At 38.3% G+C, this 22,598-nt stretch overlaps 1 protein-coding gene across 7 annotated transcripts in view; it reads right to left on the reverse strand.

Moving 5' to 3' along the window:
- Nucleotides 1-22,598, reverse strand: part of EDA (ectodysplasin A) — a 360,959-nt gene that overhangs the window by 60,670 nt on the left and 277,691 nt on the right. For all 7 annotated transcript variants that reach the window (XM_041000840.1, XM_041000866.1, XM_041000849.1 and 4 more), the window contains exon 2: nucleotides 21,866-21,971. In XM_041000840.1, the coding sequence (XP_040856774.1) occupies nucleotides 21,866-21,971 (106 nt within the window). The remainder of the gene's footprint in view (nucleotides 1-21,865; nucleotides 21,972-22,598) is intronic.

Here is a 22,598-nt window from a genome sequence, read left to right on the forward strand (position 1 = left end):
GTTTCCACCTGGTGACAAAAAATATCTTCCAATTCTGAGATTCTTTCTTTTGACTCATGTGTTTTATTTTGGAGACTCTCCTCTGTAATTTTTATTTTACTCCACTGTATCCTTAATTTCTGACACAGCAGCTTTGATTTGATTCATTTCCTGTGACATATTCCTTAAATTCCTGTATTATGTGCTTCTTGTTAATAAGAAGCTTTACAACAAGTGTTTTGAATTCTGCATCCCCATTTTCTCCATGTCGTCCTCAGTTAACTCTCAGGTTGGCAAAGGGTTTTGTTCCTTTGCAGAGGAGTCTTTAGTAACATTTATTGTGCCTCTGTCTCTTCTTTTGCTCTTGGTCATTATATTTCTGGTTAGCAGATTCTTTTCCTTAGGGCAGGTTTTTAAGCTCTGTCACTCACAGCTTTTTACAGCTTGATTTTACTTACTGCAGTTGGTATAAGGTTCTTTGTTTGTAGTCACTTGTGCCATTCTCTCCAGCGAGTTCCAGGTCTGAGTTCTTATGTTGGATTTCCACCATGTCTTCCATAGCCCCAGCTCCTGGCTCACCAGTCTCTACCTCCTGAGATACCGTGCTGAGGCTGCACTCTTGTCTGTACAATCTTTCTCCCATTTCTGGTTGGAGCAGGTCCCAGCATTAGAGTGACACCAGGTGTCCTGTAAAGCTAGGTTGTTGTTGGTACTGATCTTGCTAGAACCTGTTGGCCGTTAGGTCTGAGGGACACCTGGGCCTATTTTTACCGTACGATGCCATAGTCGGTATTATTTTCCTGTGGGACCACTGCAATGCACTGAGCTCAGTGAGTTTGCTCCAAGCTCAGTGCATTCACAGCTCACTGTTGTCCCTGCAGTCTTAAATTCTTTGCCACACTGTAAGAAATGGCATCTGATGTGCCACTTCTAGAGTTGCTGATCTGCTGGTCATCAGATCTGAGGGCTACCTGGACCTATCTTGAGTGGAACCTGTAGGATGCCACGTTGTTGCAGTTCACTGAGCCAGAAATGAGTTCACTCCCAGCTCAGTGCAAGCACAGTAATGTCCATACCCTTTTACTCCTGAAACAAAATGATGCCCGATTCAGTTTTAGGGGGCAGACCAGGCTGTGAAATCCACCCTGTTCCCCCACTGCCCACATGCGACCTGCCACTCTGTCTCCGATCCTGGTCAAATCAAACAGACCAGCAGGACGTGCAGATCTTTATTGGGTTCACCTACTGAGCTCCTGGTGAACGTCCTACTGAACTCCTGGTGAACGTCCTACTGAGCTCCCAGAGAACGTCCCTTTGCTGCCTTGTTGTTGGTGTAGTTCCAGCTGCTGGTGCAGTTCAGATCTCTTTTTGCTGAATGCAGTTGGGGTATCAGTCACTACAACACCACAACGTTGTTTTTGCTGCTTTCCCATGTCTGTCAGTTTCCAGGTGCCACTCTGCTGTTGTTCTGTTCTCTTCTATTTCCTGGAATGTGCCCTCTCTGCTTCACATTGGCTAATGTTTCTCTCCCTGTTTAATTGTACCCTATCTCACCATCATGATTCCCTATATCAGTAATCTTTCTAATCTCTTATCAAAGGAAGTATCATTACCATCTTTGTATCATGAGAAAACTTAAGCTGAAAGGCTACCTTACCTGTCCAAGGCCACAAAAGCCAACAGTGATGATTTGAAATCAGCTTGGCACGATTTTAAAATCTACTCTCATTCCCTACCTCAAACTGTCTCAGATAGAAACTAAGGGTCAGAAAGGTTGCTTGTTGATATTGACTGAATATTTTGTTTCATTTGAGTGTATTTCATCCAGCCATTGAATTTATTGGCTTAAATCTGGGCCTCGTTTCTGCTTGCTTCTGGATACTGCTCACTGTGTTAGGGGGTGAGGATAATAGATTACACTTGAAATGCTGAACAGAATCTTGAAAACAACCTCTGAAACAAAATATTTGTACCACAAATACTCCCCCTCCTTTAAATAGATTACAGTATAAACATATGTTTTCAAAGAGCTTTGGAAATGACTTGTAAACCAATGTCTTTACAACTCATGCGAGAACTTTTTCTGTTTCCTTTTGAACAAGGTAGAGAGTTAAATGTGACTGGAAATATAAAAATCTGTTTTTGGAAGCACGCATTTCATACTTTAAAATCTGATCATTTCAATGTAGTTTACTTTTTAAAGAGATGAAATATATCTGAAATTCGAGGAGAGAATCAAATTGCTGTATTTACAATAACTGAACATCCTCTCAGGAGATACTGTGAAGCTATCATGAGAAACACATTCTTTTTCCATTTCCTTTTAAAGAAATCATATTTCTAAACAGATTAGGATCAAAATATAGCGAATTACCAAGTCAATCTTCTTCCCGCTCTTCTGGCACAATGTATGATAATGATGTGCTGAATTTCATCTATAAAGATGACACTACTTACTTTCTGGCAGTAGACCAAGCTCATGACTTGTTTTTGCTATAGGGAGTGTAGATATGCATAAAGCTACCTTCTTTCCAGTATACCATGTGACAAATGACAAAGATTGGTTAGATTCCTGGCTTGGAGTATATAGAATTCAATATGACTGACCCCTGAACAACTGACCTAATACATTACAGCATCAGGTTTATTGAAAGGACCATATCAAGTGGTAAGATGCAGCCAGGATTCACAAACCTACAGCAGAACATCTTTGGTACTTTATCACTTCAAAAATAGCTCTGTCTACATTTGCGAACATGTTAATGATACAGGATTTATGTCTTCTAAGTCAGCTCAGAATCCTGAACAAGAAATAAAGTAGAATAAATCATTGCTTCCAAATTACATCAAAGGTATAAATGTAAAATGTATTTTGCTACATTGCACTAGAGATTGTTAACTATAAAGTTGGGGAAGTAACACTGCTACCAATGTTAAGAATCATTATGCCCAGCTTATGTCTTGTATTTGGTAGCAGGAAGAACTGTGTTGGCTTTGATAATATTTTTTTTTTTCCTTAAGTGCCTGGTAGAGGAGAGGTTTAGTGAGGTGGGGACGATGCCAAGATAATTTAGGATTAAAATATCATTTATTAAGCATCTGAGTGGACATTTTAAGGACTACATGGGCTGTTCTAGACTCTTGTCACATTTTCTCTATCCAACATTTTGGCTTCCTCAGCCCTTATTCCAAGCCTCCCACACTAGAGGAAGGCAATAAACATGTGAAGCAAGTTAGCCTCTCTATTTGTTATTCTCTTTGTTAGAAATGGACTTTCTGCTTTTGCTCATCAGAGTTCCATTCATCCTCCAAAATTCAATTCAAATGTCACCTCATTCATCCATGTATACATGCTGAATACACACCAGTCATTGTGCATTTTTCCTTAGAGATGTATTTAGTGTATTTGATTAGCCATTTTGTGGCTCACTCCTCCAGAATGGATATCCTGGCTGCTGGTTTCAACTGGACTCAGCCCTGTCTGGTTCAGATACACAAACAGTAGTGGGGTTACAGGATCATATTATAATTCCATTGTCAGTTATTTTTGTTATTGTTTTGCTTTGTTTTTGTTTCTTTTTAAATAAATCATCATATTGTTTTCCACAGTTGCTGCACTAATTTACCTTCTCACCAAAAGTATACAAGTTTTCTTCCTTCTACAAGTCCTCAATATTACTTGTAACTTTCGGTATTTTGGATAACAATCATCCCGACAGGAGTGAAGTGATCTGTGTGTGTGTGTGTGTGTGTGTGTATGCATGTGTGTGTGCACGTGTTTTAAAAAATTATTCATTTTTCTTTAAAGATTTAGAGAGAGAGGAGACAGAGATCTTATACCCATTGATTTACTCTCCAAATGACCCCAATGACCAGAGCTGAGCTGGTTTAAAGCCAGGAGATCCTGGAACCTGGAGCTTCCTCCGGATCTCTCGTGTGAGTGCAGGGGCCCAAGAATTTGGGCCATCCATTGCTCCTTTTCCATGTATATTAGCAAGGAGCTGGATGGGAAGTGTAGTAGCTGGGACTGGAACCATATGAGATGCTAGCACTGCAGGTGGAGACGTAACCTACCTACATGCCATGGTGTAGCCCTACTCACCCTCTACAACATTGTGGTTTTGATTTGCATTTCCTTGATGGCTAGTGATAATGAGTACTTTTCATATTTTTATTGACTATTTAATTTGTATATTTTTGAGAATTGTCTATTTAGGTTCTTTGCCCATGTCTTTACTGGTTTACTTTTAAGCTGTTGAGTTCTTAATAGTTTCTTGATGTTAATCCTATGGCAATCTTATCATAGCTCCATATAAGTACTTGTAATTTTTTATTGATTTATATGAACACGATGGGTTTTCAGAACCAAGAAATAATATTTCCTCATCTTTGTGCCCTTGGTTATGACATAACATTATGCCTTATATGAAGTAGCACTTAATACATCTTCAGGCATTACCATGTTTTCCAACTCCCTTTTTTATATTTGCTATTTTCTGCTTTCTCATCCGGTTTAATCCTGAACATTCCTACTCTAACCACTCTACTAAAACTACTCTCACCAAAGTTGCCAAAATTATCCGTGTTACTAAATTCCATGCATGGATGAGGCATTCTTTCCACTGGGCTTGCTAAATTGCTAAGATATAAGCCTAGGGCTGCCAGTAGCTATTTTTGCAACCTCATAGAGAATCTGCCTGAAGAATGAGGCCAATACAAAGGAAAGCAGAGTTGAGAGTCTTGATGACATCATTTAAGCCCCAAGGTTAAGCCATGTTTTAAGCCAGTTTCATCAGGCACTTTGCTGTTAAATGAGTCAATAAATCTTCCCCTGTGGGTGCCTCCCACTTTGTCCCATTAAAAAAAAAAAATCTTAAGCCAGTTTGGGCTGGCTATCTGTCACTTGTAATTGAGACAGTCCTAACATAGCTATTGATTTCCATATCTATATATCCAGCCTAGATATCTTTCCTGAGATTCAGATGCATATCTCTGCTTACAGGTTTTGTTGTCTTGAATTTCTCACAAGTACCTGAAATTCAACCTGTCCAAAATCACACATTTTCCTCCTTCTGATCATTATCTCAGCGAACAGTTAAACAAACTTGCCAGAAGCCTGGGTGGCTTCCTTGAGTCCTCTTTATCTCTTTTCAATCAAATCACCAGGTCCTATTTTTTTCCTACTTGCTAACTAAATCTGTGTACTTTTGTCTCCACTGCAGATACCTTAATTTAGTCACCAACATTCCTTTTGTGTATTACTGCAACAGCCTTCAGGCTACCTTTCTTGTCTCCCTCATGACCCCCACCAGTCCATTTCCTTTCATTTTATCCACTTTTTAAATTATATTTTTATAAATAAAAGTAATATCAGATGTATTGTAACAGGTCAAATAATACATAAGTGCATAAAGAATCACTTAACTTCCATAAAGAACCTTTCTACTCAATGCCTTTGCATTTGAAGTAGTCAATAGCTACTGCTTGATGCTTCTTGTTCTCACATCTATTCCTATGTCTGAATAAACATATGTAGAACCATTTTTAGAAATTTAAAATCTTTCTATTTTTATGAAAATTGGGTTACCTTATATACATTACTCTGGAACCTGATTTTTACTCCATCAGTAGACATGATTATTCCTTCAAATGCATACACGGAACTCGAATAGTGCCTACTATTCAATAATATGCCTACATTATAATTTATTCAATAATTTCTTTATCCATAGATACTTGGGATTATAGTTATTTTTTTGTCACCAAAACAATGCTAGAAGGGCCGGTGTGTGGTGTAAAAGGCTAAGCTGTTGCTTGCAACACCTGCATCCCATAGTGGAATGTCAGTCAGAGTTCTGACTACTCTTATTCCAAGTCAAAATTATCTCTGCTAATAACCCTGGGAAGGCAGCAGAGAATGCTGAAATGCCTGGGTTCCTGTTACCTATGTGGGAGACCAGGATAGAGTTCCTGGATCTTTGCTGCAGCTTGATTTAGACTGGGTTGGTTTATATATATATATAGACAGTGGTGATGGGATTGCTGGATCATGTTGTGATTTCATTTCTAGTTTTTTAAAAAGAATCCTCATATGATTTTCCACAGTGACTGCACTAATTTACATCCCCATAAATAGTATTATAAAAGTTCCCTCTTCTCCACGTCCTAAACATTTGTCATTCTCTTCGTGGTTTGGAAAACTGTCATTATGACAATGGAGAGGTGATACCTTATTGTGGTTTTTTTTCTATTTTTTTTTAAAGATTTATTTTTATTATTTTTTTATTGGAAAGGCGGATATACAGAGAGGAGAGACAGAGAGGAAGATCTTCCGTCCGATGATTCACTCCCCAAGTGAGCGCAATACTATGCCGATCTGAAGCCAGGAGCCTCTTCCGGGTCTCCCACGCGGGTGCAGGGTCCCAAAGCTTTGGGCCGTCCTTGACTGCTTCCCAGGCCACAGGCAGGGAGCTGGAAGGGAAGCGGGGCTGCCGGGACTAGAACTGGCGCCCATATGGGATCCCGGGCGTGCAAGGCGAGGACCCCAACCACTGCGCCACCGCGCTGGGCCCTTATTGTGGTTTTAATTTGCATTTCCCTGATGACTAGTGATAGTGAGCATTTTTCCTGTATTTTTGACTATTTGTATTTTTTCTGAGAATTGCATATTCAAGTTCTTTGTTCATGTCTTTACTAGAGCAGTTGCTTTTAAGTTTTTTTTTTTTTTTAGTTCTTAATATTTTCTCAATGCTAATCCTTTGACAGTTGAGTGGCTTACAAATATTTTCTGACATTTTATAGTATCTCTTTTCACTGTATTGACTATTTCCTTTGCTATACAGAAACTTAGGAGTTTATTATAATTTCATGTGTCTAGTTATACATAAATTATCAGAGTTTTTGGGGTCAGTAAAAAATTGCCTATATCAGTCTCTTGAAGTGTTCCCCTGCTCTAAAAGTTTCATAGTTCATGTCTTATATTTATGCTTTTGTCCATCTTAATTGATTTTTATGTATGGTCACAGGTAGACAATTTCATTCTACATATGTGTAGCCATTTTTGCTAGCATCGTTTATTGGAAAGACCATTCCTTCTTCAACATGCGAATTCTTGGTACCCTTGTTAAAAAGTAATTGACTCTATCTATGTATGTGGATTAATTTTTGGACTCTTTTTTTTCTGTAACATTTACCTATTTGTTAATTTTTATGCCAGTATTATGCTGTTTTCATTACTATGGCTTGGTAGTATGCTTTGAAAGTAGGTGTTGTGATGCCTCAGGTTTGTTTTTCTCCACCCTTGCTGTTGGTTACTCTGGGTTGTTTATGGTTCCATATGAATTTTAGGATTGATTTTTCTAATTCGGTAAAGAATGCTGTTCATATTTTGACAAAGATTTCCCTTATCTGTAGAATGCTTTAGATAGAAGAAACATTTTAATGTTATTAATTCTTCCAATCCATGAACATGAAATATCTTTCAATTTTTTGGTACATTCTTGATTATTTATTTTGTTAGTCTCCTCTAATTTTAATTTTGGATATGTTTTACTTCTTTGATTAAATTTCTTCCTGGTCCAGCATGATGGCTCAGTTACTACATCCTTACTTTGCATGTGATAGGATATCATATGGGTGAAGGTTTATGACCCAGCTGCTCTACTGCCTATCCAGCTCTCTGCCTGTGGCCTGGGAAAGCAGTAGAGGATGGCTCAAATCCCTGTGACCCTGCACCCATGTGAGAGACACGGAAGATGCTGCTGGGTCCTGGCTTCAGATCAGCTCAGCTCCAGACATTGTGGCCACTTGGGAAGTGAAGCAGCAAAAAGATCTGTCTCTCTGCCTCTTCTTCTCTCTGTCAATCTGCCTTTCCAATAAAAATAAATCTTTTTAAAAAAGTTAAAAAAATGTTTCCTAAATACTAAACTTTTGTAGTTATTGTAAATGAGATTTCTTTCTTGATCTTTCAGCAAAAATAATTATTGGTGTATAAAAATCCTACTTTAAAATTATTTATTTATTTGAAAGATGGAGTGGGGGAGAGGGAGAAGATGGAGATAGAGAAGGATTTTCCATTTGCTCATCCATTCCCCAAATGGCTACAACAGCCAGGGCTGAGAAAACTTAGTACAAAATCCTAGAGCTCCATCTAGATCTTCTATGTCAGTGGCAGGGGCTGAAGTACTTGGATGATCTGCTGCTTTCCAAGATTCATTTGCAAAGAGCTGAATCTGAAGCATAGCAGCAGGGATCCAAAATGGCATTCAAAAATGGGAAGATGACATTGTAGATTACGGCTTAACTTGCTGTGCCACAATGTTGGGCCCTGTTCTTAGTATGTTAATTTTTTATCCTGTGCCTTTAAAGACTTGATTTGTCAGTGTTAACTTGTGTGTGTGTGTGTGGGGGGGTGGTGTGTAGATTTTTGCCATGTACAATAAAAATGTCATTTGCAAACAGATATTTCATTTTCCTCTGTTCTAATTTTGAGGTCCTTTTATTTATTTGAGCTTTTTATTAGTTTTTATTTGTTAGTACAGTTATTGTGTTGTATATTTTGCTTATCTCTTAAAAAACAGCTTTTCATTTTGTTGATCTTCTGCATTTTTTAGCTCCAATTTAATTTATTTCAGCTTCAGTGTTGAAGATTTCTTGTCTCGTGGTAATTTGGGTTTTAATTTGTTCCTGTTATTCTAAATCCTTGAGAGGCATCGTTTGATTGTGCATGTTAGGTCTTTCTCATTTTTTTAATGTATCCATTTATTTGTATAGACTTTTCTCAATATTGCTTTTGCTGTATTCCACATTTTGAAATGTGATGTTTTCATTTTCATTTGTTCTAAGAATGTTTTTTATTTCTTTTTAAACTTCTGTAATTATCCACTAGTCATTCAGGAACATTTTGTTCAAACCCATGTATTTGTAAATTTTCTATTCTTTTGGTGGATTTCTAGTTTTATTCCTTCCTGATATGAGAAGATAAATGTTATAACTTGCATTTTGTTAAAAAGTACAGAAACTTGCTCTTTGGCCCATTACATGGTCATCTTTGAAAATATTCTATGTATTGATGACAAGAATATGCATTCTGTAGCTAATGGGTAAAACGTCTGTAAATGTCTGTTGGATCTGTTTGTTGTATAATCTGGTTCAATTCTGAGGTATTTTTGTTGATTTTTTATTTGAATCATCTGTCCATTGCTGACAGTGGGGTGCTGAAGTCCCCCATGATTACTGTATTGGAATATATGTCTCATTTTAGATCTAATACTGTTTGCTTTATTTATCTGGTTTTGTTAGGTGTAATATGTGTATGAATGCTATATCTTTTTTATCAATATATAATGTCCTGCTTTTTTATATTTCTTGACTTAAAATTGGTTTTACGCAATGTGACTGTAGCTACTCCTGCATGGTTTTAGTTTCTTTTTCCAGTCCTTGATTTCCGCTTGTTTGCAGTTTTTTCATAATTTATTTAATCAGTCCCTAAACAATCAACCCTTAAGTTATTTCCAATTCCCTACTATTAACACTAGGGAAACAAAGAGTATCTTTATTGACAAATAATTCACATATGTGAATATATTTAAAAATAGAAGTGAACTGTAGGGTTAAGATAGGTGCATTTGAAGGTATTTACTGTGTAACCTGTTCTTGATGACGATATTGTGCTTCCCCACTGACTTTTGGATCATTTTCAAACTCCATAAAATGGATTCCAAAGCTCTGCATGATATAATCCTTGTTGGTCAGCTCATTTATTACCATCTTTCCTTTAGATCTCTATACTCTAGTCATACAAACTTAGTTTGATTCCTAAAATGGGCCAAAGTCTCTCTTTATATTTATATGCCAAGGGCCATTTGGATATTTATAATGTTACTTGTGTGCCACACAGAATTAATAACTTAAAAGTTAGTCTGCTATAGATTTATTAAATTTCAGGTTCCATCTGTGGTTGCTTTGACAGGGCCAAACCAAATGATTTTATGGTCCTTATACATGACCTGTAGGCAAGATACATTCCCCAATCTTATACCTCCAAGTGTATCTAGTACACTCTTCCCTCAAATCTTTGTTCAACTAAGTCTAGTATCTGTCATGCTACAACTCAGATGTTACCCCATCAGGAGATCTTCCTTGCCCTCCCATGTCTAGATCAGGTGCCTGTATACTCCACAATACACTATACACATTTCATTATATCACTGACTATATGTGATCACCCACTGGATTTGATGAGGGCAAAGTCCTGTTGACAACTGCATCCCCGTCACTGAGACTAGTAGACATTTATTGAGTGAATAAAAATAAAAAGAAACAAGCTGTAATAGTTTCTTGCATTTTAGACCAAAGAGGCTCTTCAGGTCAAGAAGTACATTCTAGAATAAGAATAAAGTAGAGTAACATAAACAATACACTTCAGAGCCAACAGGTGCCTTCTGCTTACACACCAGTGTCCAACTATAATATATTGAAGAGCCATACTGAAGGGAACAGTTCACCACTCAGCCAAAGATCAACCTTCTTAGCCTTTACTTCTTGAAGTAATTTGCATGCTCTTATCCTTAGTGAGCCTCTTCATGGATGCTAATTAAAAGGTTCATTGACTATCCAAATTGAAACCTTAAGTATTTAATCATTCAAACAGCATCTGATTGGCTAAATCTAGCCTAGCTATCATCATTATGTTATTGAAATAAGTAGTAGTCAGGAGAAATTTATATCAGAATTGGAAAGAAACAATCTTTTTTTTAAAGAATTATTTTTGGGGGGTGGGGGAGACAGATATACAGAGAAAAGGAGAGACAGAGAGAGAGATCTTCCTTCTGTTGATTCATTCCCAAAGTGGCTGCAATGGCTGGAGCTTAGCCAATCAAAAGCCAGGAGACTGGAGCCTCATCAGGGTCTCCCACGTGGGTGCAGGATCCCAAGGCCATCTTCCACTGCTTTCCCAGGCCACATGCAGAAAGCTGGATGGAAAGCAAATGGCTCGGACACGAACCGGCACCCATACGGGATCCCTGTGCATGTAACACAAGGACTTTAGCTGCTAGGCTACTGTGTTGGGCTCTCAACATTTTCTTTTTTTAAAGATTCCTTTATTTATTTGAAAGGCACAGAGAGAGAAGAGAAAGGGAGCAAGCAGGAGAGCGACAGAAAGATTGCTCATACATCTATTGGTTTGCTTCCCAAACACAACACTCAGAGTAGGCCTGGCCAATACCAGAAGCCAGGATTTCCATCTGAGAGTAGATCCATGACTTGAACTGGCACTCTAATATGGAATGCAAGAGTCATAAGCGGTGGCTTAACATGCTGTGCCGCAATGCCTACCCCAACATCTTTTTTTGTCTCCTAATAAATCAGTAATAGTACCTACGTCACTATAATTTTCTCAGTGGGATGTAGAACGGTGAGAATTTCACACACACACATACATCTGCATATATTTTCAATGAATTTGTTTTATGATTTTGCATCTCTTTACTTTGGTTGAGAATTGATTCTATTCCAGCCCTTTAAAAGAAACTATGATCAGAGAAGAGAAAAAAGATTTGTCCAAGGTCAAACTGCTAATATAACTACTATTAACATAGCTGCAATTAGAATTCAAGTCTCCAGGCTTTGAGTTCACTAGTTTCCCTGATGCTGAGAAAGAAATACCCAAAAGGAACTTGAGATAATGAGATGCATTAGATAAATCTTTAGAGACTCTCAGAACATTTGGGCCTGTCATTTCCTTTAAGTAAGATATTCTTTAAGGATGCCTTGCCTTTATAGCACTTTCAGGAGGGTGCTTGGAGGGTTGTTTACATTTAATTGTATCGCATTCTATACTGCTTTTATTTGCTACAATGAGTATGTACTATTTTTATCATTCTTAAAAATCCTATTGATATGTTCAAACAGCTTAAATTTTAACTAGTCTTTGAGTCAGTTCAATTTAGGCCTTAGGAAATAAGGACAGGAGTTTAGTAACAATACAAATTGCAGAGCCTCATATAATGATTTACCAGAATTCGAAAGTAGTTGGCATTCAAAAAATGCTTGTTAACCAACTGTCAGTGGTGATAGCCTGTTGAGATCATTTACTGCAGGGCTAGTTCCATCAATGAAAATACAGCTTTAAAGAATATTGGAATATGAGCAGGCTTAGATATTCCAGCTTACTCAATGTCTTATTTGATATAAAGCCACTCTCCAGAGTGCTGGCATCCATAAGCAGCAGGCAACCTTGGGGATTCTACATCTGAAATCAACCATCTTCTTCAAGTCCATACACGTGGTAAGCTTTCCAAGAGCTTTAAGTTTGTCTTGTGATCAACCCCCTGAAACCCTCTCATCTTTCCATGTGATTTTAGTCCTTTCTCATTTTATTAGAGCAGGGTGATGGCTTACTGAAAAGCAATAAATACGAGAGCAATACCAGATTGAGGAAAATTCTTAGTTATAACTAACATTTGTGCACACTGAAAACTGTTTTTTTTTATGCCATTAATCTTTCATGTTTATCTGCATCAATTTAATGGTAGCTATGCTCTATTTTGTTGTGATTTTTAGGAAATGGATGACAAAAGATAAATTTCAATTTTGTTTATTTCTATTAACTCCTTCATAGTAGGGGCAAAGAATACTAGCTTTTTCTGATGTATCCAAATATAATGAAAATCATAGCAAAAACTCAAAGAGATACTGACAAAATGGAATTCATCTATACAGTTAGTCAGAGTGGAAGGATAACACAGAAAAATATGCACACACGATCATTTGTTATTACAAGGTGGGCCATAGTTTGAGAATACAGGCTTTCTATTAGTGAGGGTAGCATCATTGAGAACAAAAAAGGCATTTTAGCTGAAAGAGCATTTTGCAGAAATGATGTTTGTCCAGTAATTAATACCTCAGATGCTTGGGAGATCATACTAATAAGTTCATTTTCTAGAGAGAATACATTAATAGTACTTAATAAGTTTTGAAGTTCTTTTGCATAAACATTATTGATCAATATAATTACTATGAGGTAAGTCAGGCTAATTAACTGCTTTTTACAGGCAAAAAAAAAAAAACCAAAAAAACAAAAAACCAAAGGAGTGTAACTTTTCTAAAGCCCAATAGAGGATAAGTGACATCAGCATTGAGAAATTACTACTCAGCCTAGTACTTTTTCTATTAGATCATGCTGTATTTCTATTCTTTTGCTAAGACACAAATAGATGTGTGTGGATAGATACTGATATTTTGACCAACTCCTAAAAATGTCCCTACAGAAAAGAGAACAAATGTTTTTAATATTTGTGAAATATGAAAAATATCTCTTGGGAATTGTGGATTCATGTTATCATATTCTGAGATCTCATGACCTCTGAATATGTTCTATAGCTAAAAGAGGAAGTTCTGTGGATTTCTGGAGTATCCCAAAAGATATGACCAAATGAGCCATCTTAGGGTTGTTACTACTTCAGAAACACATCATGAGGAAATCCCAGCACAGATCTGTATAACCGTTAAGACACCACACCTACAATGAAATGATTGTGCTTTCCATGTAGAATAGCAACAACCTAAGGGCCTTTTATAGGAATCACAATGGGGCCCTGCTCAGTGGCACAGAAAGCTAATCCTCCATCTGTGGTACCCATATCCCATAGGGTGCTGGTTCAGGTCCGGGCTGCTCCACTTCTGATCCAGATCCCTGCTTATGGCCTTGGAAATCAGTGGAGAATAGCCCACATCCTTGGGACCCTGCACACCCACGTGGGAGACCTGGAAAAAGTTCCTGGCTCCTGGCTTCAGATTGGCTCAGGTATGGTTGTACTGGCCATTTGGATGGAAGATTTTTCTTTTCTCTCTGTGATTTTGACTTTCAAGCAAAAGAAATAAATCTTCAAAATAATATTAATAGTAATAATCATAAATAAATTTAAAAAAACTGTCTGGGATAATTATGACCAACTCAAGACAGGAGGAGTGAATTTGAGTTTGAGCAATAGAAAAGAAAAAAAAAAACGCATATCCTCTTTTTTTTCTTTTATAACAATTGAAGTTATATGAAGTGTTAAGGTTTAAGTTGGAGTAAAAATAAACTTGCATTTGAGACTTCTACATAGCTAGTCAATGCTTTGTTTATTGATAAAATTAGAATGTAGATATTGAGAGTAAATGCAACAGTCCTTGATTGATGAGTCAGAGACTGGATGTTTGTAGATACAGCTGCTGATTGTTTTAAGGTAAGAAAAACTATGCCTATGCTACGCTTCTAATCGTTAGTTTACTAGTCTGATGAAAAGAGGAAAACAGGGTTGTGTAGCCTGATATAGTCTTTCAAGAGATTTATTTATTCATTTGAAAGGCAGTGTTATGTATAGGAAGATGAAGCAGAGAGAGAATGAGAGTTGGATCTTACACCTGCTGTTTCTCTCCCTCAAAGGCTGCAACTGCTAGGGCTGGGCCAGACCAAAGACAGGAGCTTAAAACTCCATCCAGGTCTGCCACGGGACCCAATCACTTTGATCATCTTTTGCTCCTTTTCCAGGCACATTAGCAGAGAACTGAATTGGGAAACATCAGGGACTTGAACTAGTCCACATATGGAATAGGCAGCACAGGCACCAGCCCCACCCTGATTTATTCTTGGTGAGTTTATGCAGGCACCTATATGATCACCATAACCTTTCCTTTTTTCGAAATGTTTTATGTTTTCATTTTCATTGTATTTGAAAGAAGGTGTGTGAGAGAGAGGTGTCTTCCACCTGCTGGTTCACTCCCCAAATGTCCTCAAAAGCCAAGGCTGGACCAGGTGAAGGGCATGAGCCTAGGACTCAACTCGGGTCTCCTACATGGTACTGGGGATTCAAATACTTGAGCTCCCAGGATATGCATTAGCAGGAAGCTGGACTGGAAGCAATGTAGCTGGAACTTGATCCCAGGCACTTTGAAATGGTATGTTGGCATCTCAAACAGTGACTTAGCTGCTTCACCAATTGCTAATTCCTCCCGTAAAGATTCGTGGACATGACTAAGCTTAATATTTATTCTTTCGAAGTAGAAAATTTACAACCTAATCTCATTTATTTGCTTGGCCATTCAACTAACAAATATTTGAACTTATTTATTGATCTGGTGCTGTTTTAGAAAAAACTGCAGGACTTGTTATTCTATTTTTGATTCATTTTTACATGTTGCCTATAAAGGTACCTGTTCTTGGAGACTAGCAAACCAAGAAGTGAAGATACCTTGCAGTATGCATCTTTATTACTGAATAAAAGATGGCTGCCCAATGAAACTCTTACATATATCTTGACAATAAGATGCTGGACTTTTTAGCATTGTTTATACCTATGATGTCAGGATATGCTTAAGCAGAAGAATGATGGACTTGTCACTATTGCTGAAAAACTATACCATTGTAATAATATAGGGGAAATCAGTGGAGGAAGGGTGAATGGGGAGGATGGAAGGGTAAATCTCTGAGCCTAATGAACTGTATCACAACAAATTTAAAAAAAAACCATAATAAAAGTACCTGTTCCTTCAGTAAACTGTAAGCTCCTCTTTGCATTAATTCTAGTAATTGTGTAAAAAATTGTACAAGGGAAAAAATGGGAGGGAGGAAGCTTTATACTTGCAAAATTGTGCCATGGAAAAATAATAGCAATAAAATAAAGCTTAAAAATGACATCAGATTCAAGGATAGTAACATATCAGAAGGATGTACAAAAAGTAGACTGGCTTTTCCTGCTTTTTCTAACTTTTTTTTTATTGATTACATTGCATTATGTGACACAGTTTTATAGGCACCGGGATTCCCTCTACCCCTTCCCAAACCCTCCCCCCATGGTGGATTCCTCCACCTTGTTGCATTACCACAGTTCAGATTCAGTTGAGATTCTTTCATTGTAAGCATTTACCAAGCATAGAGTCCAGCATCTTATTGTCCAGATAAGTTCAACGGTTTCTTGGGGAGACCATCTCTGGTCTGAAGGTAGAGCCGGCAGAGTATCATCCCAATCAATTAAAAGCCCCAACATAACATCAGTAACAATTTATAACATTATGGAATTAATTGACATAGTATTGAGTAACCAATATGTTAAAAAAAAAAAAAAGAATGCAAGTTCTGCACCATATCCTGTGACTTCTTCATTGACATTTCAATTGTTAGTTTATATACAACCGGGTTCTATACACCTTAAAATGGCTATAGATTACTATTCAGCTGTCTCGTGTCTATTTTAATTTTAATATTTAGCAGTTTATAGCATTGAAGTATGATTTTGCTGAACCTGGCTGTTTTTCAGGTAGTCTAACTCTATAACTCTAACAAGACATATGTCAACAGTTTAGGTGAACAGTTTTAGGAGGGGTGTGCAGAGAAATCTTCAATACCCTAGTGAGGAGTAACAATCTTTGTGTCCCTCCTAGTGAGGTATAAGTGCATCCACACTGACCATTTCCTACCTGCTTTCTCTTAAACTTGTCTCTAATTCTGAACTTGAAAAAGTATTTTTTCCCTGAAATCTCTGCCACATTCTTTTTTTTTCCCTCCAAATTTGCTTTATGTAATTGTTGGATATAAATTAATGCACAGAAATTTATACCAAATACATGAAACAATTTAACAGAACTTGATAGTCTAATTTCATCCAATCTCTCTCAAATTCACCATGTGGATACTAAAGGTGAATGTCAAATCTTCAAAGTGCTTATACTGAAGTCCTCTATAATATAATTTATAAACAACATTAAAGACACTTGTCTTTTAAATGTAGAAAACTTGCACAGTGAAATATTCAACTCTATATAAACCAGAAAATTCATTCTTGAGACAACTCCTTTTGCTAAGATGATTTTTACTTTTACTTTTATTTATTTATTTTTTTAAACATTGTTTATACATTTGAGAGATGCACTCCTATGTGGGTCTCCGATTAGGTGGGGAGGGTCAGGTATGGAGGAAGGTGGGTTGGTCTAAAGCTTCAATTTTTTTCTTTTGTGTCCAAAGGGAAAGGGGAGGGAACTCCTTGCTGCCAAACTACCATTAGCATCCAGGGATGGGGGAACTGTCATTTAATGACTCCTTAGAGATATCAATGTGGAGAAGAATATTCTAAGGGTGTTACTTGAGTGATTTTTGATAATTCTAAGACTTTGTTGGCTTCCTTGCACCAGGGTTGTGAAAATCTTTCCAAGGTCTGCTTGATCAAGTTCACCTTAGTGCGTGCACAAGGCCAGGAACATATTGCAAAGCTCAGCCAGAATTGTCCAGCCTGTTCTGTTTTCCGTCGTCTAAGGAGGTAGGTTATGTCCTCTGCTGACCCAAATGAGTTGGCTGTCATGTCCTCCCTATGCATTTGGGCATGCTGTCCACTGCACAGGTATTGGTAGATGAGGAGGTCCAGTCCTGATATATGCAATCTAAGGACAGATTATGTACATTGTGATATTTCCTGTAACCAGGGTTTGAATCAAGCCATTCAGGTCAGAAGTCCCCCATGAAACCTTGCCTGAAGTGACATCAGACCTGACTCTTGTTTGTGCTAGTTAGTACAGAGTCAGTTTCAGTCTGTTACCTGCACCAGCCAATGCATATCCTGGTTGATGCATCTGCTTGGTCAGTTTCACCTTCAGCCTAATCTCTCATGCGAACTGATGAGTGCTGCAGCCTAGCCCAGCCCAGGCAGCCACAGGTCTGGTCTTCATGCACACCAATGGTGTCATGGCCTAGTTAGGGGGACCCCTGATAACCTCACCAGGCCTGCACACAGTCCCGATTTTCATGTGTGCTGTAGCCTAGCCTGGTCTGTCCAGCATCACATCTGGCACTTGTGCACATCCTGTGGTTGCTGCAGCTTACCTCAGCCTGACCCACTCCCACAATCAGCCCACATGTATATCGACTGGTGCTAACTCCTTGCTCAGCCAAATATGCCACCAGCTGTGACTCTTGTGCTCACCAGTGGGAGCTGCAGCCTAGCAGAGGTTCGCCTACAGTTTCCCTATCAGGCCTACTCCCAACCCTAGATCTTGGTGCTTTCCAGAAGGTACTGTAATCCAGCCTGACATAACTTGCACCCAATCCCAGCACTTGCCAGAAGGTGTTGCGACCTAGCCTGGCTGGTACATACCCATTCTGGCTTTTGTGTACACCAGCAGGTGTGGCAGCCTAGCCCAGCCTGCCTGCTTCCATTCCTAGCCCTCAGTCCCAGCTCTCATGCTCACCAGTGGAAGCAGCAAACCAGCAAGGGAGTTCCCCAAGATCTGGTACCAGACTCACTCCCAGTCCTGGGTCTTGCACATGCCAGTGGGTGCTACAGCTTAGTCTGAGATAGCCTGTCCTCAGTCTTGGCATTCAGCAGCAGGTGCTACATCCTGCCTTAGCCTGGCATTCCCCCAGTCCCAGCTCTCGCAGTCAGATGCAACATCCTCGCCCAGCCTAGCCCACCCCAGTCCTCACATTAACTGGTGGGTGTCATGGTCCAACCATGCCTGGTCTGTGCCCAATCCTGGCTCTTGCTCGTGCCAATGGGTGCTGTGGGCTGATCTGCTAAGTTCTTAACTGTTCAAGGTACGTGTCTGTTTCTTTGATATTTATGATTCACACTTGAGCTAGATAGTTACATTTCTGTGTTATCAAATAACTTATGAATTTAGAGTCCATCTGACAGATTTTTTCTTTCCTGCATAGCTTTTTTTGGGGGGGGGACATTAACTGACCCCATTCTGACTTAACTATCCCATAATAGCTCTTACTCTGTTCAAAACAGTTCATAGAGTAACTCACTTCTTCAATGGGAAGTCCTCTATATAAAGTAGTTAACTCACTGTCTTGAGGCAGTGATGTACAGTTTAGATAAATATTCACTGGGCTATCTAAAAGGCACCTCTATTTTAACAAACTTACCTGAAATGTTGATTTCCTTGCCTATATTCCTTTATGTTACTTTCCCCCTGATCTTCCCTATCTTTTGAAGCGGCCACTATTCTCATTTTCTTTGTTAAATCCATAGCCCTGGGGCTACTCATAACTCTTCTCTTATCTCCCATATCCTGTTTCTAATTAAGCTGAGAGTTCTGTTAGACCTTTTTCAAGATATCTCTAGAATCTAACCATTTGCTACTACTCAACACTACTGCTACTATTGTGGTCTAAGCCAACATCATCTCCGTTGTATTACTGTCTTCCTAATGTGTCTTCCTACTTTTGTCACTTTATTTATGTACCTGTTTCCAACACAACAGGTAAGGGGATTTTGTTAAAATACAAGTCAGATCCTATCACTCCTCTGCTCAAAATCCTCCTGTGCTGTCCTTTCTCATGCATAATAAAAACCAGAGTCCTTACTTTGGCCCGCAAGGCTCTAGACTGGATTTTTCTCTCTGATTTTGTCTCTTTTCCTTTCCATCTTGTTTTCCCTTGTTTCCAAACATGCTAAGCATTATTCTCAAGCAGAACTTCTGAGTTTTCTGTTTCCTCTTTCCCCACATAGTTGCATGGCTCAACATTTGCAGGGCTTACACGTTCATGTCATTAAGGTCCCTCCACAAATGTTTCCCATCTTAGAAACATTGCTTAGTCACCTTACAGTATAAGCCAACACTTTCGTGTTCTATTTTTCTTCACAGCACTTATTGACACCAACTTTATTGTCTTTCTGTTTACACTGGAAGTAAAGCTCCTTGGGGGGAATAAAGAAGGGCTGTCATGTGCTGGATCCTGTTCTCAGCAATGAGGATAAAAAAGTAAATAAAACAAACTGAAAAACTCTTACGGTATTTCTATTCCAGTATTATCTAAATTGCTATATTTACTCAGTATTTGATGAATGTCGGTATTTTAATTTAACTTAATAATAAATACAGTATACTCAAAAGCATAACAAGAATGGTTCAAAAGAAAAGGATGTTTGGATCTTCTCATTGCCCTTTAACTCACTAGAGGACTCACCCCATCTAAAGAAGTGGTTGAATAGCTTCCCAGGTGAAAAACTCAAAATCTAATAAAATCCCAGGACTCCCCAGGCATTTTATATCTCTAACTCTAAGGGGCTCTTCAATTCCTCCAAGATTTACTGAGAAAATAATAATTTCTGGACTGTATGGGAATCTTGGCATTGGTACAAAGTACCTAGTCTAGCTACTGAATAGAATATTAGATCAGAAGGGAAACAGATAAGAAATGCTAAAAACTAATAAAAATGTTTTGATCTTTATCAATTAGAAAACCTGTTTTGCATCAAGACAGAATAGATATTCTAAGGAACATAAGTATTAGAGATGTTGGTAGCCAGATCCAGATACAGTAGTTTAGGGGAGAGGAGGAAATTGTCTTTAAGAGAAAACTTGGGAGGTTAGATGTAGTGGTAAACCTCAGAGACCATTTTTAGACTTCCCACTTGGAAAGGGAAGGAAGATTATGCCTATTACACAAAGTGATATATTTCTTATGAACACCCTCCTCCCCTTCTTGGCAAGCAGAGATTATGAAAGTTTTTGTGGTACTTGGAGAGATCTCCAGGGAATAGCCAAAGATAAACAGACTTACATGGTGTAGACAGTGAGATGATTAGGACAGAAAAGGAACTGTGACTTGCAGCTTCCCACTCCCACATAGCCACAAAGCTGCAAGTATGAGGTAAATAAGGGGCGTTGTTACTCCTTGGACACCACCCAGCCTTGAACTTGGCCATCAATTGCATGCAAAATATATGTTCTAGAGAATGGTTCCATTGGTTCAATTCTTTATTTGAAGGTTCAGGATGGCTATCCTGTCACTGAATCAGAACATTTTATGTAATTTAGTTACTGCTCTGGCTCTCTTTTTACTTATTACAAGGTCCTGTTTCTTAGCTTCTTTTCATACTTTATCCAATTCTACTTCTTTCTGCCCCTAAAGACAAAGTCCTGGCTCCATTTCTTCAACAGCTCCCATCTTCTGGAACTGTTTCCATCACTGGCCCTTACATTGACAAATGTCAGCTTAAAATTTTTCATTTTCATCTTTATAAAGTCATATTGCTTTGTATCCCTCCAGACACATATCATTGGCAGATGTAGTCCAGACACATGCTGTATTTGAATCCAGATGGCTTTGCAGCAGCCCAGAGCCATGCATTCTACAAACTCCTGTGCCAAAGGGGTAGCATTGTGTCAACTGACAGAGTGATGTTGAAATATCAGAGAGATTCAAAGACCCTGCCTGGAAGCTAGCTCAACATTTTGCTATGCCCCACAGAACACATTGCTAGCTACCTTAAAGCTATTATACCTGCAAAAGGACAGTTTTCATTCGTACATCACTGTTTATCTGAAGGGACAGTTATCATGAATTCCTATGACAAACACCAACTATGTGTAAGATACTAGGCTAGATTGCAGGGTTCCACAAAGAAAAACAAATCCCTGTCCTCAAAGAACTTACAGACTAGTTCTAGAAGCCCTAGTTCATATTTGGGCATGGTAACAGATACCAATATTGGTTTGATTATCATTGGAATCAACACATCACCTAAGTGCAGCATGGCATAACAGTCAAATGCAAAAAAAAAAAAAAAAAAAAAAAGAAGAAGAAGAAGAAGAAGAAAAATTAAAAATAAATTGGACCTCATGGTGGCTTTGGTAAATGGGAGATGTGAGCAGGAAAAAGGAGATCCTTACAGACATAACTGCTCCCGTAGGTCTCAGACATATTGAGAGGAGACTGGATGTATCTGGAGTTGGAGTCAGTCACTAATAGTTTAAAGAACTGATTGGTTGATTAGGCTGTTACTTTGAGTCTTTAGACAATATGTGAGATGATGAAGCACACTTGAGAAGGTGGTTCTTAGAATGGGATTTTATTAACAGAAAACTCAGAAGTCATAAAAGATCATTTGAGTAGACTTACCATCTGCTCCTTCACTGCTTTTGCTTCTTTTATTACGGCGAACACGCCTACTTTCCTCTCCAGAGTATGACTTTTCATCAGGGAAGAAGAAATTCAATAAGGCCATCTGTAAAACAAGATGAGTCAAAGGTTAAACCAGGCCAGCCATAGCCAGCATAAAAAATTAGCTGTCTATAGACAATCCATCTTCACCTTAAATTTTAATATCTCTAATGCCTGAGCCCATTTCCTCCTCCACTGTACACTTTTATTTTTGACTTTGTTATTTCAATTACATAGGCACGAAATTTTGGTTAATCTCTGAATCTTCCTCTTCCGCAAGGAATATCTAGTTAGTAATTTATCAGGCAACACTTCTTCATAGGTTTCTGTGATTCAAAGAGCCCAGGAATAAATTTCTGGATTTCTTCAGGCACTAATGATGCTTGCCCAGAGTTAACCTTGACTTTGCCATATCCTTGTACTTCTTATTACATACTCGGGATTGTGCAACATTCTTATTTATGCTATACTTGTGGTTTGTCCCTGGAATGGTATGCATCCAACCGAGGTATCACATATGTCAACACTGTCGTGGGAGCTAGTCACGACAAAACAAAATCATTCTCTCTTATTCTGTGAATCATACAGTACCTGTGATCTACAGGACTCATTTTGATATTTGGTACTCTACTACATTTTAAAGGTTTGTTTTTAAAGATTTATTTATTTTTGTTGGAAAGGCAGAGAGAAG

Source organism: Ochotona curzoniae, unplaced genomic scaffold (genome assembly GCF_017591425.1).
Source record: "Ochotona curzoniae isolate NIBS_2020 unplaced genomic scaffold, NIBS_Ocur_1.0 contig_1274, whole genome shotgun sequence".
Classification (NCBI taxonomy): Eukaryota; Metazoa; Chordata; class Mammalia; order Lagomorpha; family Ochotonidae; genus Ochotona; species Ochotona curzoniae.